Raw genomic sequence first — 24,997 nt, 5'->3', positions numbered from 1 at the left:
TGTTCCACAAGGGGTCTGCAATCTCTGTGCATGCTCCCTGCCTGTCCCCATGCAGCATGGTTCAAGCGATGTGTTAGAGGTACACAGAGCGGTTAGCAATTGCCCCAGCAGAACTGGGACCGAGGAACAGAGAACTGTGGCCTGGGAAAGGTTCCTTATCTCCCAAACTTCTACGGAGGGACCCTGTATCAAATGCAGCTACTCAGGTTTTGCATTAATGTAGCCATTAATGACCTCACAGACAGGATGATTTTCCCTGATATTCAGCCTAAATTATCCTTCCCTTAATTTAATCTCATACAGCTTGCTTTGTCTCTTTGTACCGTGCTAAAGAATTCCTTCCCTCCCTTCATATTTACATCTGTCAGATAGTTATATCCTACCTTAGCTATTGTTATTTAGCCACTCTATGCAAATATAGATACTTGATTCTGTCTGCATAAGTCAGTCCTGCCCACCTCTCCATCATTTGTTTTGTTCTCTCTAATTTTCCTCCAGTTTTTTCTACATTTTTCTTGTAGTGACCCCTGAATTTGACTCAATATTCCACTTGCCATCTCACCATAGTCATACAGAGAGGGATTATAGATGGACTGTTCCATGTCGTAATGTCTTTGTAGAGGTGGTCCAAAATTGCACCAGCCTCGTTTGCTGCCATATCAGATTGCAAACTGAGCTCCAGTTTGCTCCCCACTGCAACCCGAGCTCTCTCTCAGAGATTACTCTTTTCCTGGTTTACTTAAAAAAACCTCTTCATTATTTGTAAAACATTTTTAGACATGAAGATGAAATATCTTTCTCTGAAGACCTTAGTCTGCCTTTAGCAAACACAGCATTTTGCTCTTTTTCTAGCACATTTTTTATTTACTTATCCGCAGATGCACCAATATCAGAGTTTCCGGTACCTGCGCAGCACTGAGAACAGTGCTGATTAGTTAGCTACTGTTGCTGAATCAGCAGAAGGTGCACACACCCACTCTGTTCTTATGTGTCCCACCCAAAATAGTGGCTTTTAAAAATATTTCTTGGTAATGGAGTGTTGGATTTAAAAAAAACAAGAACCCAAACCTGACTCAATAAATGACTTTAACCAGCCACCTGGAGGCCACAGTTTTACAGACAGTTACATGCAGGTGGACCTGTGTCTCGAACATAGCCCAATTAAGTCAACAGGGCTCCATGCAGGCCCCAAGACATACTTATTGCACGTCTCTGATCCAATGTTCAGGAAACAAGAATGGCAGCATTAGTAGTAAAGCTCATCAATTATTTCATGCTTTAAATTCCCACTCAATCCTACCCCTGTTTGGAACTGACTCCCTTAAGGGCATGTGAATTTAGGTGGCCTGACAGGATTATGCCGAGACACATATAAAGCTCAGTCAACATAGCTCAGCCAATGCACCTCAGACTAGCACTCCTCACTATGCCAGTCTCGGCTACCCATGCAGCCTTGCTAAGATACTTCCACCCTGGCCTGTGGCACCCCCTGCTCTTGCAATCTTGAGCCATTTCTGAATAAAAAATACCAGTTGCCCCAGACTAAAGTGTTTTTGTGATTGTGTACAAAATGCTGAGGCCAAACTTATTTTAACTTTTTAACTCAGGTTTCCTGAGTTGAAAATCTAGTCAGCTATTCCTACGCCTCACTGCACATGCCCCGAGTCCCAAACTCTTGGACTCTCCTGCTGAAGAACACTCTCCATCCTTGTATACTGTGTTACACGGAAACATGGAATTCTACAAACTTGAGGCCTTTGTCAGTGAGCTGAGTCCAGGGCCGGCTCCAGAGGTTTTGCTGCTTTAAGCAGCAAAAAAAAAAAAAGCCGCGATTGTGATCTGTGGCAATTCAGCGGGAGGTCCTTCGCTCCGAGTGGGAGCAAGGGACCCTCTGCCGAATTGCCACCGAAAACCTGGACATGCCGCCCCTCTCCGGAGTGGCCGCCCCAAGCACCTGCTTGCTAAGCTGGTGTCTGGAGCCGGCCCTGGCTGAGTCCAACAAACTCATTTCACTTTCAACTCCAGACTGAACCTCACCACAGTCTCAGGAAGGTTATTATTTTAAACAACTCAATCCCCAGCTAACCAGCTTCAGAGTCTAAATGGACCAGTATGCCACTCACAAGGATGATGAACATTTAGACAGGCATTCTGGACATTATAATCTAGTTCTTTCCTACCAGGCCCATAGACAACAGAGTAACTGCACAGTGTTATAACTTATCAAGCATCTTCTGCATACACGGTGCTGTAGAAAACGTAAAGTAAGACCCTCTAAGGAGTTTACTTATATTCCAGATATTAAACCATGAGCCTTGTCTTCAAATTGAGTAGGATCATAAAGGGTTTTCTCCTGCACACAGCAGTCTTAAGGATTGCTGAGTAAGATGCTAGGGGAACAAGAAGAAGAATAAATGCCTCACAATCAAATCCAAAAGGCCATTTTCGCAATCCATTTTTGGAAAAAGAAAAAAGGTTGTTGCTGCATGTTAAATATCCCATGAATGTTAATTTACTTGGTATTTACTGCACTTGTGCTGCTGAATGAATTATTACACCTCATGCTGTACGTCCCTCTGTGGGATCGTATTGCTAACAGACACTTAACACAAACAAAAAAACCCACTTTAAAATGGGATTTTTCCTGACCCCTGAAATGAAATCTCTATAAAAACTTTCTGTTCCCAGAAAACCAAAGCACTGTGCAGTGACAACCTTATCACCTCCTGACTGGGGAACTGAAGTGTTTGAGTCCTAGAGTATAAGATTTTATTTCAAGAAGATGCAGGCTCCAGAGCAGAGACAGGTAGCAGGACAAGCTCTGGGTAGCTACAAAGCTCATTTCTTTCACCAACAGAAGTTGGTCCACCTCACCAAGCTACACCGGGCCCTGTGGGCCTGGCTCCTAAACTCCAACCCCACCACAAACGAGGAGTCTCTTCAAAAATGGCTGGACCAAGGAAAAGGGATAGCTAGCCTGTTGCCACTACCAAGATGGCGGACTCCATGTCAATTACTGCCACTATCAAGATGGCGGTCACGAAAAGTCAGTAGGAGGAGTCAGACGGAGCCCTTTAGCCAATGTCTGGTGACGACTTCTGGGCGCCGTAGCCAATGGGAGCGCAGGGCGGGCTGGTCGGTTCCACAGTGGCGGTTGCCGGACCCGGCGCCGTCGCTGAGGAGAAGGCGGTTGAGGCGCTCGGCCTAGCGGGGATGGCCGCCTGCCCGGGCGGGCGGAGCGGGAGCCAGGCTCTCTCCGAGCTGCTGGGTAGGTGACCGCCAGGGGCCGTCAACGCACACGGGCTGCCCCGGAGGCGGCCGGCTCTGGCAGCGCCTCTCCCTGGCGCAGCGGGCGCCCGAGCCGGTGGCCCGCGGCAGCAGCAGCTGCAGCCCCGCTCTGCAAAGCGCCGTGCCCCGAGGTGACCGGCCCCGCCCGGGGTGAGGCAGGGGAGCGGGGAGCGGGGCCACATTCCCACCCCGGGGTGGGGCAGGTCCAGAGCCCCCGCGCGCTTGATTTGCTGCAGGAGCAGCTGGGTGACGTGAAGCCGATTTGTGTGTCATACGGCGGCTTTACCGGGCTTGAAACCGAAGCGAGGCGGGGGATGTTCCTCCCTCCGCGTCCCCCGTGTTTGTAACGCGGACTCGCTTTGCCTCGCAGGTGTTGGTCACTGAGATCCATCTTGTCCGAACTCTTTTCCCCCCTTGCCTTGACTGTCACACCTCCCTCTTCTGCGGCCTTTGCCAGCCCCATCTCCCCAGACTGTGCAGGATGCTGCTGCCCCCTTCTTCGCACGTACCAAGCAGGGTAACCACATCACCCCCGCCCCATTTCAAATATCTGTCCTGGTGCTTGATACGTTTTGAGATTCAATTCAAAGTAACCCTAAAACTGTCAGTTTCAGCCTTGCTAGAGTTAGTGCAAATGGTGTTTTTGCAGCATGTGGAACAGCCAGTCTCATTTAAAAAACAATCATCTTGTGTTCCTTGTCTTTGTCTCTCTTTTGGCACAGTTGGCAGTTTCTCTGTAAAGTGATCTGGTCTGGATTAAGGAGAAGCCTTGGGGATCAGAAGGCAGACTTTGCTAGAGCTGTGTAGCATTAGCCCACATTATGTCTGGCTCTTGCCAACGTCAAGCATTCCTTTTCATGAGCACAAAATTCATGCAGTCTAGAAATCAAACAGCAGAAAACAGGCCATTAAGTAAACCTTTAACTTAATTTTCTTTTTAAATTTCTTAGCAGGAAGAGTCAAGAAACAGAAATGCACATTTGAAAGTGGACAGGAGCTTCAGAAAGCAGCTGTTCACCTTCTGAGTTGCCATCAGAACTTGAATGACCTCTTGTTGGAGGTAAGACAGCTGGCAGTTTTGAACTTTCCAGTCATATCCTGGGTTTTCCTAGAACCCTGCTGAAGTATGGTCTCCAGACAAGTCTTTCTGATATAGGTCTAAGGTGCATGTCCTGTAAGCAGAATATCTTCAGTAAGTGAACAGGTGGGAAACAGCTGTAAAAGAAAACTCAAAGACAAGTGGCTTTCCTTTTAGAAATGAGATTTATATTCATTCTTTCTTTATTACCGTGGCCTAAAAATGGAGTTAGGGTTATATAGAGCAAATTCAGATTTGAAATATGGTGGTAAATTACCATCTTCTTTGTTGGGATCAGAACTGGCTTTGTCTATTGCAGAGGTTCCCAAACTTTTCCTGAGCCCCTCCTTTGGAGATTCATGTCCCATGTATACCCACCTCTTAGAAGTGTGGTGGGAGGAGGGATGCTTGGTACCTGTGGGGGAAGAGTGTCCTGTACTCATGGGGGATGTGGAGGGAGGGAGGGGTACTCACCAGGTTGCAGTTGAAGAAGATTTCTCGCCCTGCAGCAGTTGGACAGTCTCAGCTGCTGGGACCCAGCTTCCTGCTTGTCTGGCTCCCATCCTGTTCAGAATAAACAAACAAGGCCATGTTGAAGAGCCGGGCTCAGCCGGGGAGCCAAAGTCTGAACTCTGAGTCCTGGGCCATGCACTGACACAGCCCCATTCTGACAAATGGCACTGTCCACTTCCTTTGCACAGTCTCCCTCTGAGAGAGGAAGTGGATATGCCCAGGGGCTGCGCTGAAGGGTCAGGAGGGGTCCCTGTCCAGCAGGGGGTCAGTCATCCCAAGGGGCAGCCTTTGGCTCCCTCCTTGCAGAGTCCCTGCTGGCCTATGCAGCAGAGGAGGGGTAACTGCCCATTGGTGGCGGCTGTGGCAGTGAGGGACCAAGAGAGGTAGGGAGCCTGGTCCCAGTAGTCAAGACTGCCTATACAGAGCCCAATCTACTTCCCTTACCAGACAGAGCCCCATCCTGACCCTGGTCTTTTAGTGTGTCTTGTTACTGATGATTCATCACTCACTCCCCGCCCCCAAGGGGGCACGCCCCACACTTTGAAAGCCTCTGGTCTATAGTGAACAGAGTCAAAAATTTTATGGGAGATTATCAGATTTCTCTTAATAGCCACCCATGATTCCATAATGTGACTTTATACACGTGTATGAGATACATACATGGACATCATGCCAAGTTTTTGACTCTTTGTGCATTATCTTGCACTCTCAGGCTGGAGAAAGCATTTGCTTTTGAGGACTTTTATAGGCAGATTAGGTACTTCCTATAATTTTTTCTCTGGGATCTTTTTTTTCTTCTAAGGAGTGCTATAGAATAATACCTCTTAAAAGGAAGCTGACTTTTCTAGTTCCTAACACTCTTTTTTGTGTTTTACCAAATATATATGGCATAGTGGAAGGAGCTAGCACTAGGATTCAGGAGACATGGGTTCTGTTCCTGCTCTGCCATGTACCTATTGGGTGACCTTGGGCAAGTTACTTTCCTGCCTCAGTTTCACCATCTGTAAAATGGGGATACTGACCTGTGTAAAGTGCTTTGAGATCTACAGATGAAAAATACTAATATAAGAGCTAGGTTGTATTACTTAATATTAGTTTTATTTCAGTTGCTTCAGGTTTCTAGAATGCTGCAGATGGAACATGCCATATAAAGGTAATATATTTATATACATGTAAACACAGAGATTTAAAATACTTTATTTTGTTTCGAGGTGGAGGGTTCCAGTAAATCAACTGAGCAGAGTGGTCCAGAGACTCAAAATGCTTTTTCAGAATCATTTGTAGGTGAGTGTGAGTGAGGAAGTATCTGTCCGAGAGAGAGAGAAATTAAGTTTGCCTGACACACTGCATTTCTACTTGTCATATGACCTTAATTTCTTGTTCTATCAGTCTGCTAGTTTTTTCTTCTCTGAAATAGAGATATAGTTGCAAATATATACTGAGCACAGTTGTTCTCTTTTGCGTAGAATGAGGACAGCAGCAAGCCACGTTTCCTATTGCTGGCCTAGCTTGTAAAGTCTTACAGGATAACTTTTGAACATTACATCTAATTGGTTCCAAAATTTCAGGGAATGTTCTAGGCGTCAAGGGGAGAAACCTATTGATTTTGGTGAAAATGGGACAGTCAGAATGGAGAAACAAATGAGGGATACATGCGTATGCATTATGATAAGATTTTGAATTATGTGATCACTGTCACAGTTCAAGGGCAACTGCACCAGTATTCCTCCTCCTTGGTCTTCCAAAGGCACCCATGCCTCAGGGCATAGTTTCAAAAAGTTGGGTTTTGCATAACCAGAATTGGGGAATTTACATTCACCTCCCCCTACATAGTCCCAAGGAAAACCACTTAACACTTCTTGTTCCAGGAGTCTATTCTTGTCTGACACATTGTTCAATCTAGTCCCTTGAACCCCTAGGCCTCACATCTGCCACATTTCCCCCCTCAAGAGATTACACAATCCTGTCCTGCAATACATAAAAAAATCATTTAATATACTGGAACCAAAAGATACTTAAACTTAATTCAATAAGATCTCTCAAAGATAATGCAGGAAACTGCCGTATTTGTCACATACTATTTTTTCTACAGAACCCTTGCCTTATTCAGTGCACAGGATGGACGGTGTGCAATTACTGAGCAGCTATTAAATATTTTGTTTTACCCTCATTGTTCAATTTATGATTGTAGGCCTTATTTACGACATGCTATTCAAATCCTGCTGTGAAGACAGAATTACTAGCCTCATGGGCTTTTTCTTTGGCACTCATCAGTATAGTATCTGAGTGCTTCACAAATAACAACTAGTTATTTTTCACATTACCCCATGTGAAATAAGTATTATCCGATTTTACAGATGGTAAGCTAAGACAGAGAGAGATTATGATCAAAAGTATGAACTAATTTTGGGTGCCCAAATTTGAGAGAGAGTGATTTTTCAGAGTACTTAGCATTATTTTGCACTTTATGTATTCAAGCACCTCTCCCATTGCCTTCATTTCCAATTGAGTGAACTCTGCACTTCTGAATATCAGGTCCCAGATCTCAAAGTGGGAACCCAGGAAATGAGGTACACACAGATAGTGACCACTTCTGAAAATCTGATTTAAGGAGCACCCCGAGGTCCAGTCTCAAAGGGGAATCATATGATTCCATCCTAGAAAGATATGAAGATAGCCAGGCCTGTCAATGGAGGGGTCCACTCAAGGGACAAAAACTGTTCTAGATATGGCTTGCCCTGTAACTCTGACAGTAGCCTTTCTTAAGTCTGTCAGATACTGACAGGTAAAGTCCCCTGGCTTTTGAATATTTTAATTATTTTCAAAGTTTGTGCCTCAGAGAGACAAACGAGCTCTAATACTGTTAGTCAGCGAGCACTTTACCAACAAGGGATCATCACAACACCCTTTTGAGGTAGATGTTGTTCTGTCCATTTTGTGGATTGGGGAAAATGAGACAGGGAAGGAGATCAAGCAATTTATCCAAAGCCATAGATGGAGAGACAGTTAGCCAGGATTACAACTCGGGAGTTGTTGGTTCCCAGTCTAGTGCTCAGCCCAGAATCCTCTCACACTGTTAACTTCGTTTTGTGTTCTAGTCTCCATTCTGCAGGAGCAGGCCTCGAGGCTGGGAGTACCAATAGGAATCTTGTCAGCCAAAACTACGGCTACCAACATTGACCAAATCTGCAACATTTCCAGGGAGTCCAACCAAGCTGCATTGTTGAACTTGGAGCAGAGAGTAAGAGGAAAATCTTTTCTCTTATGCCCACAAAGATGAACACTGAGAGGGAAAAGGCATTGTTAATGGTTATTTTTGTTTTTACATTTTAATCTCACTCTGTCTGGCCTCCATAAATGTAGATATAGTCCCCAAAAGATTAAAAAAAAATACAAAACCAGTAATGGAACTAGGTAGCTGATGGTTCATATCTGTATGTTGTAACATACTTAGAAATGGAGCATTCTTTTCCTAAACATGAAAGCTACTGAACTGACAGCCCTGGAAATGATATGCTCTGTTTATCTATAACGATAGTACAATGTGAGTAGTGGCTGAACAAGCTTCTTTTATATGACTTTTCTTTAGTATGTCCCAGTCCTTCCCAAGAGGGTTCATTTTATTGTGTCCGTTGTTTTATTTTTAGCATCCTGCTTGCAGTTGTAGCTAATTATTGTGTTGACTTGTGTGTGTGGACACCAGAAGCTGTACTGAGACTATCAACTCACTTCACCAAGGCCACTGAACAGCCATCAGGTCCTGGTGGTATAGGGGTGACTCTCGCTTCTGATGCTTGAATTCATGAATTCACATCGCTGCGCTGCCATCACTGGGTGAACAAAAATAGTTGAAAAGCTGTCATGTGACAGGGATTTCAGTCACTACTGATGTGGGGTGCATTTGAACTCATAACCCAAAGGTGAAAAGTTCATTGTCTCCTCACTACTCCATCCCCTGAGCCATTCAGTCACTAAAATTTAACAAATAATGAAAAACAGGAAAATATTTTTATAATTACATGTAATATTTACAGAGGGAACTTTTTCCATTCCAGAAGAAACTGTCTTATTTGCTTCAAACTGTCAAGGATTTGTTGGTGCACAATGCCTTCTGTCGTTTGCTCTTCTGTCAAGAACTTTGGAAAATGCAGGTAAGACCTCTGAAGAGAAATGCTGGTCCTGCACTCTGTAGGGACAGAACATCTTGATTATTTGGGTGGAACCCAGTAGTGCATATTAAATTCTCCTGTTATGTATCCCCTGAAAGTGAGGGGTAACTCTAAAATAGACTGCAGAAATCTAGTAATCTGATTTCCTCCTTCCAGTACTATTAATGGCCTATAGCAGCATGCTTAGGAGCTTATTGGTCCTACTTCTTGAAGGATGGTGGCCATTTTGAATTTCCCTGGGAGTCTCCATGGCCATTTTGGTGCTTTAAAAGCATAATTCTGTCTTACTGTGATAAAGCATAAATGTTTTCCATTAAAAATATTTTAAAACTAAAATCTGTTAAAGCTATGTGAATTAATCTAAAAGGGCTGTACATACTGGGGAAGGAAGCCAATAAGGATACCCTTCCCCACCCCTCAAATATTAATGGCTGTTTGATAGTGCCTGCAACAGGTTAACAGGAGATAACTTGCAAAGTAGGACAGTATTTAAAAAAACGATGACCGTTTCTGATGGGGGAGGACGAACATTAGTAGACTTCTGGGTAAAGAGTTCAACTAAAAGCAATAGAAAATTCTTGGTCATGCATGTTATATTCTTAATAATGAGTCTTCCCGGGTGTTTGAAAGCACTTTACTTTCATTCTGCTTCACAGTGCCTCTGAAGCATGCTGATATCTGGAATAGTAAATGCTCCTTTTCATATGCTATTGATTGTTTAATAACATACTAGCTATAATGCAAATAGTTATGTAGTTTCCATTTTTTTAAGCCACCTGACTGGCTTCTGCATTCAACACTTGCCATGAGAAAAAGGAGCATTAGCATTTAGCATTGGCTGACTGGCTTTTGGAATCAAAGAGTGGTAGTGACTGTAAGCTACTACCTGTCATTCTACTTTTTATGTGAATGCTAGTGTTTGTGAAAAATGCTAGATTGATAGCGCTGGAGGGTGAGATCTATTTTTCCACAAAAAATGTGCAACACAGACAGCAGCTCTGCAAGTTTCAATCCTCCTCTGTAGGCAAGGGTAATTTACTCTCAATGTCTGTCTACTTTGGGTTTTATATTGTCACTAGGGCTGTCAAGCGATTAAAAAAATTAATGGCCATTAATCACTTGATTAAACAATAATAGAATGCCATTTAAATATTTTTGGATGTTTTCTACATGTTCAGATATTGATTTCAGAATACAAAGTGTACAGTGCTCACTTCATATTTTGTTGTTTACAAGTATTTGCACTGTAAAAAAACAAAAATAGTATTTCAGTTCACCTAATACGAAGCACAGTAGTGCAATCTCTTTATCATGAAAATTGAACTTACAAATGTAGAATTATGTACAGAAAAACTGCTTTCAAAAATAAAAGTGTACAATTTTAGAGCCTGCAAGTCTACTCAGTCCTACATCTTGTTCAGCTGATCGCTTGGGCAAACAAGTTTGTTTACATTTGCAGGAGATAATGCTGCCCGCTTCTTGTTTACAATGTCACCTGAAATCAAGAACAGGCATTCTCATGGCACTGTTGTAGCCAGCGNATACAAAATGATACAGACATACAGGCAGCATAATCATAACCAGTAACCCATAACCTGGTCTTAGACACCTTATATGACCCCCTTTACATAGGATTTGGTGCCACCACAGAACCTTGGTTGCAACCCATATTCTATATGGTCCCAGTTTATATCAATAACATCACAGGCTAACAGCATTCTTTTAATAAAAATAAAATTTAGCAAAGTACACCAGGATTCCTGTCACCACAATTTGAAATTAATCCCCAGAATCCGTGTTTCTAACCCCTATATAAAGAATGTATTTGTCCTATGACCATTCAATATATTTCTAAATGCACAGTCAAACATTTCAGATTTACAATAAGAAGAATGGAAGAAATAAAAACCCATAAATCTATGTTAGGAAAACTCTCCCTGTTCCTATTTTCCTTCAGGAAATACACTAACACTCTTGTTTTCTTTGCATGTCAGCAGGCATTCGCTTACACAGCTCCCTACAATTCTGGAACAGGAGATAGGGGAATTTCTGCAGTAAGTCTGAGAGTTCCAACGTAAGAGCAACATGTAGATTCAACCTTAACGTTCTGCGTCGTGCTGTGCTGCCTGATAAAGAGAAATGTCATAACAATCGTCTAACAGGCTATGACACGTATGGAAGATCTTTACAGAAACCAATCTCTTCTGTAACTTTGACTGCAATTCAGCTTGACAAATCAATCCCTCCTGTTTGAATGATGGAGCCAGTACACAACAGGGCTGCAGCAGAAGGGGGTCACGTTTTCACATTAAATACGTAGACGATATTTAAACTGGACATCGTGAGAAGGCTGCATTGAACCAAATCCCCATCGGCTCACGTCTATCGGAGGGATCTCTTCTTTCTCGTTAACTAGCTCCAAGTCATAGTAAGACAACATCAGGAACACAAACAGTTTTATTTCATTGACAGCAAAGAACCGTCCAGGACAGATTGAGGTTCCTGCCCCCCAGGGCATGTTAAAGTATTTCAGCTTTTTCCCATTCTTGTAGAAATCTTTTTTGGTGCCATCTTGGTTCAGGAACCGGTTGTATTTGAAGGTGTGAGGCTCAGGATGGACTTCGGGGTCCATCTGCACTGTGATGTAGGGAAACAGGGCTACCCTGTCCCCTTTGCGGAGGGCGTATTCCCTGCCATTGGCCATCTTGAGATTCAGGTCCTCAACCACTGCCCTGATCAGAATGGGAGCTGCTGTCAGACGCAGGGTCTCCTCCACTGCACTGTCCAGAACAGGGGTTTTCATTAACATGTCCCTGGTGATGTTAACCACAGGGCTGCCTGGCTTCACTTCCTGATGAGCCTCTGCTAAAACTTTGTCCACTTCTTCCCTCACAGCCTGCATTGCTTCGGGATGCTTCATGAGATACAAGAGAAGCCAGAAAGAGCTTGGGCCCGTGTTGCCTTGGGCTGCCCAGAGAAGAAGAAACATGAACCGATCCCGCATGTACTCAGGCACCCCAAGCTCTGCCAAGAATTGTTCTTGGTCGTTTATCCACCCGCTGATGTTATCCTTCTCACGGCTGTTCTTCACAGAAAGCACCTTCCAGAAGAGCCTCTTCAGCCTCTCCGCTTCCATTTTATCCCTTGGGGGCAACACGGCATAGGCCAGGCGGGGGAAGAGGCGGTCATACTTCTGGAACTCATCAAACAGCTCTTCGGACTGGATGAGATCACGCTCCTTGGCTTTCTCCTCACTCGGTGTTCCCATGCCTGGCTCGTTTCCAAACAAAGCCAGGTAGCCAGCTCTGAAGACAATGTTGTAACTGTAGTGGAAGAGCCCATCCTGTTGCCAGGGTCTCTCTTCTCTTGAGTCCCTGTTGTGAAACATGAGGGTCTGCAAATTCTCCATCATAGCCTGAGTCATGACCACCAGCCCATCTCCCATGAGGTGTTTTGTGCTTGACACCTGAATAATCTTATGGTTATTTTTACACGGGTGATATCCAAAAACCCTGGTGACCAGTTCTACTGCAAACGCCTCAAAGTCGAGTTTGGCTCTTGGCGCCTTCACTATGGCTCTGAAAGAGAGGGGGTCCATTAGGAAGGTGAAGTAGTAGCCTCCAATCAGCACCGTGAAAATGTCCCCGTGTCGCCTCTGCATCTTTTTCAGGAACTCTGCACTGTTCTTTCTGAAATCCAGTGCATACCCCAGCCACGGAATGTGGCCTTTATCTAGTGGTGGCTCTGTGGGTCTCCTCCTTCAAAACGCTCCCAGGAGATAGAGCCCACCGAGAACGGAGGCTAACAGCGCACAGAGAACTGCCGTCCAGAAAGCCATTGCTAGAGACCTGTGCACCGGAGCAGGGATTCCAGACAAACTGAAAGGAAAGGCTACAGCCCTGTGTTTATAAATCCTTTCTGACAGATGGCCAATAACAGACTGACTCAGAGCATCATTCTCTGTTTGCAGTTAAGATTAACCCTTCTGCTGCAGAATGCTGAGCACTCCAGTTTTTATCCACGGCTTGTTTACTAAAAGATCCACAAACTTTTAAGGCCAGCATGGGTGGTGTGCAATGGAGGCGGGGGAGAGTAAGCCTCCCCAAACCTCACGCCACTGGGGCAGGACACTGGGGTATTTGGGGCTCCCAGAAAAATCTCCCCTTGCCACAGCCCTGGGGCCATGGCAGGGGCAAAGAGCTTTTCTGGTCTCGGGGCCTCAGCGGGCGGGGGGGAGAGGAGTGAGCAGGGGACAAGGTCTAGGGGAGAGGCAGAGTGGGGGCAGAATGGGAGTGGAGCCAAGGACAAAGGGATGGAATGGGGGACGGGCTCCTGGCTTGGAGCTCCAGCCAGGGCTGAGAGCTCTGCCTCCGTCCCAGCCAAGGCTGAGAGCTTGACCCTAGCTGGGACCAAGCTTTCAGCTCCTTCTCCCCACCCACCCCGTACCTCCAACCGAGCTCTCAGTCCCCCCTGGCACCCGAGCTGGGCCCACAAGGTAGAGAGGTCAAGATCTCAACCCCCTCCCCTCTCCCATAGCTCTGACCGAGCTCTCAGACCCAGCTGCCCCAGCCGGGATCATGGGGGAGGGTGGCTGAAAGCAGCAATGGGGGGGTGACGATGCTGCCTGTGGGAGCCAGCTGAGGTCACTCAGTTAGGGTGAACTGCAAACAAAATGGGGCAGACAAACCCCGAACGCTGATGGATATTCCAATACTTAGATTCACCAAGCCAGCACAAAACAATTTCTATATTACCTCATTGGTTATTCAGGTTCAGACACATGGCAGAGATGAGCTTATAGTTGCCAAAAGTCCTTTTAGAAATAGTCCATAGGTTATAGTCCAATGTCGATAATTCAGGGTGACTCCAGTCAGTGACTGGGGATCTCAATCCTTATGGTTTAAGGTTCCCCCTCTTGAAACCCAAAGCAGATCTGAGATGAAGAAGGATCCTGTCTCAGGGTTCTTACACATTTCCAGCAGCCTTTTGGCCTGGGAAAACAATAGGCTTAACTCTCCTTCTCCCAAACATCCTGGCAATTAGCACAGGGTGATTTATCCATTAAACAGTTCAGCTACAGGTTACCACAACCTTCAAAGAGACATATTGAGAATAATACTATTTCACTCAAGTGTCTTCCTAAATGCTACTATTCCTTTTTTGATCTTTGAATCAAAGCTCTAGCAATAGACAAGACTTGTTTGCTTACATCACAAGACCTGAGCAAACATCTACCCTTCTATCTCTAACAATGCAGACTTGCATTTCAAAGCTCAAAGTTCAAAGATTTACATATCTTCCTAACCAGTTTCTAAAGTTCGGCCATGGATCAGGTCAGTCTGTGAGTTAATTAACTCTTTCTGGCCCTGTCACCTTTTAATGAGATATTAAATTACACTCATAAAGTCACAGGGGGCATGACCTTGGCTGGAGCAGGCGGGGCACAGGACTAGCCTATGCAAGGGGAAGCTTCACCCGCCACCCAGGAAGGACTATTATGGTCATCTGGAAGATATGTTGTATGGAGTCAACCACAAACTTTTGGCCTCAGTACAGGGGTACCTGGGTGTATTTCTCTGGCTTGTGGTGTACAGAAAGGCAGACTAGATGATCTAATGATCCCGTCTGGCTGTGAAATCTATGCATTAATCTATTTTCACTTACTGAATCAGACAAGTTAGAGAATTTCACCCAGTGATTCTGGCACCGGACAATGGGTTGTGGCAATTTACTGACTGGTACAAAAAAGTGGGACTTGTCCAGTTTGTTTGGAGTAGGGAGGGGGTCTGTTTGAGCAGGAGAGAGGATGAGGGGTCAGCACTGGGATAATTTTAGGTCAGATGTTGTGAGAGGGAAGGACCCCAACACTCCAGCCGCTGAGGTTTCCCAACAGCACAATGACCTGCAGTTACCCACAGATAGATAGTCAGATGCAATTACAGGGCCCAAGCCTGTAAAGCCTTTCACGTGTGAATAGGAATTTGCAGAATCAGGTCCAAGTAGTATTATCATAATAATTACTTCTCATGTAGTATTTTTCATCAGTAGATGGCACAGCACTTTGGCAACCAGGTCAGTATCATTATCATTATTTTACAGATGGGGAAACTGAGCATGGAAGAGGAATGTGACTTGCCCAAGGGCACCCAGCACTGTTGACAGTAGAGCCTGGCTTTCCTGAGTCCAGTCTAATGCTCTATCCAGTATGCACACACAGAGGGGCCATTTCAGATTTTGGGGAGGGGGCAACTTTAACTGTGATTTCAGGGGCTACTTAGGCACCTGAAAGCTCTAGTGTTTGTTTGTTTGTTTTCAGATAACTTAGAAATTAGTTAACAGGAGCACTGCATCTAATTCCTTTATAAAGAAAGGAAATTAAATTAATGAGACCCACAGCTCTAATACTAGCATGGTCTGACATCTTGCATCAAGTCACTTAAGGGACACTGATTAGGTTTAAAATTTTAATGTATATTCTTATTTTGTTATTAACTCTTGAATACAACAATTGAAACAGTTATAGAAAAATCTAGATTAATTTCTATTGTTTAGGCTACTTACTTTTTGCTATTCCCCAAACTTGAACTAGGTCATTTAACTTTTGGAAACATCCTACTAGGGCAAGGCACTATGAGTTTATACTGCCCCTGCCTGGGGCTCTAAGGGTGTTACCTACTACAAATAATAGACTAGAAACTGACTTTAAATAGGACTGAAACTGACACTTTCAAGTCACTTTCACAGTATTGCCAACCCCAAATGTTCAAAAATCGTGAGTCAGGCTCATCAAAAATCATGAGTTTGGCTTAAGAATCATGAGATTATGTAAAAATAATAGATTTGCTGTTCTTTTTATTTGCCTTCTGCTTTTTGAGCCTTTAGGGTGCACTGGGGTCACATTTTGAAGCTTTCTCCAAAGCAAAGAGGTCTAGAAACTTACTTTTTCTTTAAGAATGAAGGCTGAAATCATCACATATCCACTTGACTCCAGGAGCTGAGGCTTTAAGGAAAACAATAATTATCACAAGACTCATGACAAAATCAGAAGAGTTGGCAAAAACTTCTTTCACTTCTGTTTAAAGGCTAGTTACTTTCCAGATGTCTTTTAAACACAACCCAGCAGTGACTGAGTTGCAATTCTCACAGAAGAATATTTAAAACCAAACACCAGGAAAATTCCACATTTTAAAGTTGAGGAAAAATTGAGTCTTCTGAGGTATATCAGAGGCACTGCAGGCAGGAAAAGAAAGTAAACAGGCACAGGAGCTCTGGGCAGTTTTACCTCTTGTAAAAAAGTTGGAGGGTCAAATCTTTCAGTACTTAATCAGGCAAAACTTCTGTTGCCCTCAGTGCCTCCACTCATAGCTAGTAACGTGCTCAATAATGATACACTTCATACTTAAATATCTCAGCCATCATATTCAGGGCTACACATTTTATAAATGTTGGCTCAGGGACTAAATTTTCTGGCATATTCTGAACAGTGCTGAGAACATAGTTGGTGCCCAGTGACTAACACGAACCATGACAGTAAATGTTAACTTTATGAACTTTAAAAGCAGCAGAGAATCCTGTGGCACCTTATAGACTAACAGACGTTTTGGAGCGTGAGCTTTCGTGGGTGAATACCCACTTCGTCAGACGCAGGTAGTGGAAATTTCCAGGGGTAGGTATATATATGCTAGCAAGCAAGCTAGAGATAACGAGGTTAGTTCAATCAGGAGGACGGGGCCCTGTTCTAGACGTAGAGGTGTGGAAAAACCAAGGGGAGGAGAAACTGGTTTCTGTATTGGCAGCCATTCCAGTCTTTGTTTAGTCCAGAGGCTTGTGTGTCAAAATTGTGCATAATGAATGAAGCACTTCAGCAGGTTTCTCTTTTGAAGGTCTGGTCCTGCAGTTTTTTTAGCTGCAGATGGCCACCTTAAGGTCTGCTATTAGTTGTGGCCAGGGAGGGTTTGAAGTGCTCTCCTACAGGCTTTGTTATCATTGCCATTCCTGATATTGATTTGTGTCCATTTTATCCTTTTCGTAGTGACTGTCCAGTTTGGCGATGTCATAGACAGAGGGCAGACGGTGCAGACTAACCGGTCTACCCCTCTGGATTTATTGAACTTTTATGACCCAGTGCGATGCAATTTCCCGCTTTTTTTCTGGAATTGGCCTGAAATACGCTGACATCCTAAGAATTTTGAGACTATAAACACATCTCATACTCATACGAATATTTCAAGAAGAAGGAGAGGCAGCAGAATATGGACCTGAACTTCAGAACGCAGACTTTGACTCCCTCAGGAACTGTTATGGGCAGGATCTCTCGGAGACTACCATGAGGGGAAGAAGTCCAGGAGAATGGGCTGTATTTTTAAAGAATCCGTTATTAAGGTTGCAGGAAAGATAATCATCCCAATGTGTAGTAAAAGAATGTAAATATGGCAGGCGTCCAGCTTGTTAACAGTATACTCCTTGATCTTAAACACAAAAAAGAAGCCTTACAAGAAGTGGAAGACTGGAGCAAATGACAGTGGGATAATATAAATATTTATTGCTCAGGCATCAGAGAGTGAAATCAGCGAAGGCCTAATCTACACTTGGGAGTTGCAGCTAGGCAAAGAGATGTTAAAGTAACAAGAAGAAACATCAAGGAAAGTATGGGCCCCTTACTGAATGGGGGAGGCAACTAAGTGCAGAGGATGTGAAAAAGCATAATGTACTCAATGATTATTTTGCCCGTTCTTCACAAACAAGTGTTAGCTCCCAGTACTTCACACTGCGTCAGCTATAGGGAAGAGTGACCAGACCTCTGTGGAGAGAAGATGGTCGGGACTATTTAAGAAAAACTGGAGGAACACAAGTCCATGGGGCCGGATGCGCTGCATCCGACGGTGCTTAAAGGAGTGGCGGATGTGCGTTTCCTTTACTTTAGCAAGCTTTTGATACGGTCTCCCACAGTACTCTTGCGGCAAGTTAAAGACGTATGGGCTGGACGACTGGCTATAAGGTGGATAGAAAGCTGGGCTAGATCGTCGGGCCAGCGGTAGTGATTTAATGGCTCCATGTTCTAGTTGCAGCCGCGGGTATCAAGGCTGATGCCCCCAAGGGTCGGTCCTGGGCCGGTTTTGTCAGTAATCTTCATTAATTGATCTGGGGATGGCGTGGACTGCACTCTCAGAAGTTTTGCAGATGACACTAAACTTGAAGAGTGGTAGATCGCTGGAGGGTAGGATAGGATACAGAGGACCTTGACAAATGAAGAGGATTGGGCCAAAAGAAACCCTGATGAGGTTCAACAAGGAACAGTTGTAGAGTCCTGCACTTAGGGACAGAAGAATTCCCATTCGTTGTTACAGACCTAAGGGACCGAATGGCTAGGAACAGTTTTCTGCAGAAAAGGACCTAGGGGTTACAGTGGACGAAGCTGGATATGAGTCAACAGTGTGCCCTTGTTGCCAGAAGGCTAATGGTATTTGGCTATTATAGTAGGGGCCATTGCCAGCAGATCGGGGACATCGATCATCCCCTCTATTCAAATTGGTGATGGCCTATCTGGAGTACTGTGTCCGTTTTGGCCCCACAACTTACCAAGAAAGGATGTGGATAAAATTGGAGAGTCCAGCGGAGCGGAACAAAAAGGATTAGGAGGCTGAGCACATGACTTATGAGGATGAGGCTAGGGAACTAGGTTGTTTAGTGTGCAGAAGAGAAGAATTGAAGGGGGATTTGATAGCTGCTTTCAACTACCTTCGAACAGAGGGTTCAAAATAGGATGGAAACTCGGTTTTTCTCAGCACGATGACAGAACAGGAGTAATGGTCTCAAGTTGCAAGTGGGGAATGTCTAGTTGGATATTAGAAAACCTATTTCACTAGGGGGTGGTGAAGCACTGGGAATGGGTCCCTAGGGCAGGTGGCGTGGACTCTCCTCCTAGAGGTTTTTAAAGTCAAGCTCGACCAAAGCAGTGGGCTGCGGTTGATTTAGTTGGGAATGGTCCTGCTTTGGAGCAGGGGTTGGACTAGATTGACCTACCTAAGGTTCCCTTCCAACCCTGACCAATTCTATGATTCATGTCATTCCTTTTCTTCAAACTCAGAATAAAAATGAAAAACAAAATTGGTTTTTCAGTTAAACTATAAAATTTCACAGCAGCCATTGCTTACAGTCCAGCATGGGGCCTACCTGCACCCCTTGGGGTTAAATGCCACTTTCATCAGATGATAGCTGGAACATTATAGTAAGAAGAGTAAATATACATACAGAGAACATGAAAGGGTGGCAATTGCCTACTAACTCTAAGAACTAAGTCATTGATGAGCTTTATCAGCAGAAGAAAAAAACTTTTGTCGTGATATATCAACATGGCCCATTTAGCAGTTGACAAACAATGTGTGAGGATACTTAATTAAGGGAAATAGAATTCAATTTGTTGTAATGACCAGCCACTTCCCAGTCTCTGATCGAGCCCAAATTAATGGTATCTCGTTTTGATATTAATTCTAGTTCAGGCACTTCAAGTGCACTACGCATCTAGTGAAGCTTACAGGAGTGAGCACCAATAATGACCCCGCCTCAGGGAGCAGCTCCTCCCTTTGCTCAGGCTTGTGCGCAGTTTAAAGCTCTTCTGGGGCGCTAGGATAGCGCGCAACTCAAGCAGACCTCCTGTTATGGGAATTGGAGGGCGACCTTCCTGCCCCCCCCTCCAAGGGCACCTCCGTGCACACTGTAGGTGCCACGTATTCGCCATGGTCAAAAGAAAATCAGCCTGTTTTTTCCAGCTGACGTGGCAACAACTTATAGGTAGAGACTGCAAGGAGGGAGTTGGTCACGCGGCAAACGGCAGACACAACACACACTAAAATTAAATCAATTTTAATTTTATTGGAGATAGTTACAAGGCGGTTAAGGGGCAGTTTATGATAAGCTAAATAGAGTAACAAACCTAAAAACACCAGTCCTTAAAATAATCTACTAACCAATAATTTATAAGACAAAATGCAGCATTTACGTAATACACGGATACTTCAAAATACAACAACCGCCATCACGACCGCAACGTAGAAGGATCTATTTGAAACACGTTGAGCTGAAAAGAGCTTTGAGTGATCAGGCTCGGTTACGGGGGTAACGAATACACGGGATTCGTTTTTCCTTCCCTGCCTGCAATGGCAGGGACCGACCTACAAATACTCTATGACAATCACAGAGGTGTATAGGGGACGGGGCCCAAACTGTGTGTGTGTTCGCCTGCTGATTTGGCCACAAGCATGTTCTACCCCAAATAGGGGAGCAGGTGCCAAAAGGTCTGGCTTCGCCCCCAAAAGGTGAGGTAATGCATATTGTTGTAGAATGCGTTTAACACTGAATGATAAAGGAAGAGGCCAGGGCAATACCTGTATGGCAAGTTTTACAGAATGCAGACAGGAACCCATTCTAACACACACATATAAACAGTAATACATGGCCTAATTTTTCCAAAGCGCTGATCATGCAGCCATTCCCACTGAGGTCAATGGGAGTTGCTGGGTGTGGATCACTTTGACAAAATCAGACCGCTTATTTAGATAACTAAATATGCATTTGGGAGCCTAACTTAGCCATTAGTCTGGATCCTCTGCTGGTGAAAATCAGTGCAATACCATTGATGCTGATGAGCTATCCTGATTTCCTCCAGTGTGGGATCTGGCCCAATAGGTATAATATTAGAACATGTGCATTTATATCAAGATTTCCCTGTGTACACAAACATAAAGGGGCAACACCTTCAGCTGGTGGAGACTGGCGACAGCATTTTCCACAAGCTGAGGACGTGGTTCATGAGCTTACTGGGATTATTAGGTATTCAGAGGAGGGACTGTCTATTACTCTGTTTATACAGTGCCTTGCACAAGGGGGCCCTGTTCTTAGTTGGGCCTGACGTGTCATCACGAAACAAATTAGAAATAAGTAGATCAAATCTGTATGTATATTTTAGAATGATTTTGTCCGTCATTTTAAAATAACAAAACATTTTAAATTCACGGTAACTATTTTTTGTTCCCTTCGTTTCCTTCCCTCTGGCATCATTTTTTCTACTGTGTGATTGAGTTTTTCCCCTTTTTAGACATTTTAGTTTATCTACTTTTTCTCTATCAAGATGAAAGGGGCAGCAGTTCTTTCTGAGACTGTTCTTTGGGGTTTTTTAAACCTTCAGTAGTTACAAATAGTAGCTATGGTAACCATCCCTGAAAGAGATCAGGGAGGAAGAGAGTTTCTTTGTATGGTGTGCGGACAGTTTCACGATTTTCCCTGCTTTTTTGTGGCTCTCACATAGACACGTGGGACTGTAAAACCACATAGCAGCAGGGTAGAGTCTCAGAAGCAGGTGATGTGCCTGAAACTACTGAAAGGAGTGACCAGATTTCACACTGATGAGGTCTCTAGTTCCCCAGTGTTTCACTGACACTCTCCGTCATCTCTTTCTCCACCAATAAGCTTTTCGTTTCTTTCTCTCTCAAGGTATGTTTGCTCTGCCATGTGTGGGCGTGGGGGTGACTGCAGCATGTGTAGATGTAGCTAAGCTGGGTTATTCGAGCTAGGTTGCATGTGGATCGCAATGAAGCCATGGCAGTGCAGATTTCAGCATGGGCTAGTCACCTTGGTAATCATCCGGGGTCTCGGGTGGCCTTGTATAGCCCAGGCTAATTCTCACACTGCCATGGTTTCACTGTTACTGTTACCTCAGTTTCCCTAGAAACCAACCCAAGGTTACACTTGTATTGGTTTTATTAAATGCCGCTATTGGATCAAACAGAAAAAGGACGGAGCTTATTCATGCACTCCACATTCATCGCATTCATACCCTCATGCACCCACACACTCACACAGGCGGAGAGTTGCCAGAGACAGCAGAGGAAGCCAAGAAGCTGAGGCATAGTAGGTCTGGTGTGCCTGCCTGCGGTCACAGTTCCGGGAGGGTGAGCAGGTCAAGAAGCAGTAGCCTTGTGTGAATGCCTTCTTCCTTTCTGGAACTGGACAGCTCCTGTCACATACACTGAGTTTCCCTTCTGTGTCCGTCACCCAGTAGCGTAGCTAGTGGGGTTCAGGGTAAGCAGCTGCTTCCCCTCAGCAAGTTTTCAAAAAGCAACACCTGCTGGGCTGGCGCTGGCAGCAGCATGCCTGGAGGAGCCAAAGGCAGTGGCTCAGGGCTCGGTGGCCAAGCGCTCCCTGCCCGTTGCTAATGCGGCCGGTGGGGGGAGGCGAAAGGGCCCCTGCGCCTTTAAGGCCACCTGGTTGGAAAGCCCCGCACGGAGCTCACCGAGCGTCAGGAGCAGGCCGGGGACAGGCGGCGGCGCAGGACGGAAGGTGAGCGGGGGGGATCCGCTGCCTTGCACTGGGGGGTCTGGGTGAGGGGCTCCCCGAGGCTGGGCCCGCAGGGCAGGGGTGCAGGCTGTGCTGTCTGGACAGGGAGCCCTGGTGCAGAGCAGGAGCCTGGAGCCTGGGGAGGGTGGGATGGGACCCCGTGGGTGAGGCCGGGTGGCACAGCCCGGCTAGGGATACTTGCAGAGCGTGTTGGGTAGGAGAGACTCTTCCAGGACCACGGGGGGATAGGGGGGTATCTGCACCCCCGGGAAGCCCGCAGGAGTCCTGAGCCGGCCCCAGGGTTAATCTGGGAGGAAACAGGAGGAGTCGGGGATGTGGCCAGAGGAGGAGTCAAGTGGGGCATGGCCAGAGGAGGAGTCAGGGGGCGTGGCCAGAGGAGTCAAGGGGGCACCTTTTTTATGTTTGCTCCCCCTACACTTAAAACCTGGCTATGCCACTGCCATCACCATGCATACCAGCTTTTTCTTTTCTTTACAGCACCCCACGATTGCCTTCTCAGGGCAGATGACATCAGATACACGTGGCTCCTATCTCCGGGCTCTTTTCTCCTTGCAGTTCCTCTCTGACCAGTCCCACATATACTCTGTTGTTCACACTCCCTTCTCGCCCACATACACTCCCTTATTCACATTCTCTCTGATTGAGTGATGGAATATTACAACGCTTGGAGGTTTATACACATGATAACTGAAAAGGTTACGCTAATAATACTTAAAGTTACAAAAAGAACTAGGAGTACTTCTGGTACCTTAGAAACCACAGACATACCTGGCACAGAGGTAACATAATCACCTCTTTCTTCAACCAGCCATGGAGTGACAGTCCTTTTGGCAGAATTCACTGAGTGAGTCTGACCAGAGATGGACTGCTTTAAACCTGCCCCCCTCCCACCAATCCTATCACTCTCCCGTGTTCACAGTGTACCAACAAAGTCTTCTTTCTAACAAGAGTGAAATTCCACTCTCACTGGCTGACTGGTATGGGCAAAAGGGGGGTTTCCCACAGATTCATAGATTCCAGTGTCAGTCTAGTCTGACTGCCCATAGATCACTGACCAGAGGAATAAACAATTCCTATGAATGCCACATCACTCCAAAAGAAATCATGGAAAGCACCTTTGAATGCCCCTTTACATGGAACATCCACCGCAGTCTCCAATGCAAGTAGCAGAAGCAAGAGCTCAGGGTTGATTTCTGCTGTAGAAGTTGGTGGCTGGTGAGGAGGGAGGGCTGGGCCCCATTCAGCTTAAGAAATGTTTTCTTAGGTATTTTATACACGAGTCTTTATGCGCTCAAGTCTTCCAATGGTATAAAGCATTACTTATATCACACCCAAGGTAAGGAAGTATTCCTGCACACAATGCACAGTCAATCTGTGGTACTTGTTGCCAGGGGATGTTGTGAAGGTCAAAAATATACCTGGATTCACAAAAGAATGAGCTAAGTTCCTGGAGGATAGGTCCTTTAATGGCTATTAGCCAAGATGGTCAGGAGTGCAACCTCATGCTCTGGGTGTCTCTAACCCTGTGACTGTTAGAAGCTGAAAGTGGATAACAGAGGATCAATCACTTGATAAATTGCCCTGTTCTGTTCAGTCCCTCTGAAGCATCTGGCATTGGCTACTATAAGAAGACAGGATACTGGGCTAGATGAACCGTTGGTCTGACCTAGCATGGCCATTCTTATCTTCTTCTGAGGAACTGAAAACAGGATCCTGTAGATGGCTGAGAGAAGATATGATTATTCTCTTTAAATACATCAGGATATAAATTCCAGAGAGGGAAAAAAGCTATCGAAATGAAAGGACAATGTCTACTCTCAGGGGGTCAGGGCATGGGTGTTCGCGCCTACAGGTCAGTGCAGGAATCAGAGGCCAGAAGCCAGAGTCAAAGAACAGAGCCAAAGTCAGAGTTGAGGGTCTGAACTAGTGTATCAGGAGCGTGCCAAGGCTGAGACCAGAGCAGGAGACCAGGGTCAGAACCAGTATCAAAGGCCAAAGGTCAGCGACCAGGAGCAGAGACAAGGACTAGGAACAGGGCAGGAGCATGGCTGGTAACAAGCAGTTACCATAGCAGTTATGAGCAAATGCATTGAGCAGTTGCTAAACTTCTTGTATTTTATGGCATAGGAGACTCACATTCTCAATCGGTAACTACCAGGTGCTGGATTTCATGATATATGCTTAGCCTATCCCTTTTCCTGGTATTTTTAAAAAATTGTAATACTGAAGCTCATTTTCCTGCTACTCTTATTAGATATTTTAGTATAAACTTTGTGTGAGACATGCAAAATCAAAGAGACACTGGATCACATCCTCTGGGAGTGTAATATCGATAGGGGCTTTTGTCTGATTAACTCAGGCATCTAAAAGAGACAGAGATGTGTTTATTAACTAAGGACAAGTTACTGTTTAAGCCAGTGCCCAACAGGCATTCAGACTAGAGATCCCTCACTCTTTCTCTCCTGTCCTTGCAGTACGTCAGCATTTTTCGTTCTAGAGGATACTTCATTAAATCTTCCCCCCTTGTTGCCTTTGTCCATAATTTATGAAGTTCTCTCCTACAGAAGTTTTTGTTTAATAAAATCTCATCTTCCTC

General features: G+C 45.1%; 2 protein-coding genes across 2 annotated transcripts in view; one reads left to right on the top strand and one right to left on the bottom strand.

Annotated features, from left to right (window-relative positions):
* The first annotated feature begins 3,164 nt into the window (after positions 1-3,164).
* FANCA (FA complementation group A) overlaps positions 3,165-24,997 on the top strand; it is a 92,851-nt gene continuing 71,018 nt past the window's right edge. The window contains 5 exon segments of the mRNA XM_075073850.1: positions 3,165-3,268; positions 4,239-4,348; positions 6,091-6,163; positions 7,978-8,120; positions 8,935-9,030. Of these exon segments, the coding sequence (XP_074929951.1) occupies positions 3,214-3,268; positions 4,239-4,348; positions 6,091-6,163; positions 7,978-8,120; positions 8,935-9,030 (477 nt within the window). The 5' untranslated portion in view covers positions 3,165-3,213.
* On the bottom strand, positions 10,760-13,461 carry CYP8B1 (cytochrome P450 family 8 subfamily B member 1). The gene has a single exon (XM_032771397.2). The coding sequence runs from the start codon at positions 12,707-12,709 to the stop codon at positions 11,357-11,359; it is 1,353 nt and encodes a 450-aa protein (XP_032627288.1). The 5' UTR covers positions 12,710-13,461; the 3' UTR covers positions 10,760-11,356.

Source organism: Chelonoidis abingdonii, chromosome 19 (assembly GCF_003597395.2).
Source record: "Chelonoidis abingdonii isolate Lonesome George chromosome 19, CheloAbing_2.0, whole genome shotgun sequence".
Taxonomy (NCBI): Eukaryota; Metazoa; Chordata; order Testudines; family Testudinidae; genus Chelonoidis; species Chelonoidis abingdonii.
The sequence above is the reverse complement of the archived record's forward strand: the minus strand, read 5'-3'. Positions and strand labels throughout refer to the sequence as shown.

What these genes read in the sequence shown, in the direction of transcription:
- CYP8B1 (XM_032771397.2), bottom strand. Translation starts at nt 12,709, where the DNA reads ATGCAGAGGCGACACGGGGACATTTTCACGGTGCTGATTGGAGGCTAC.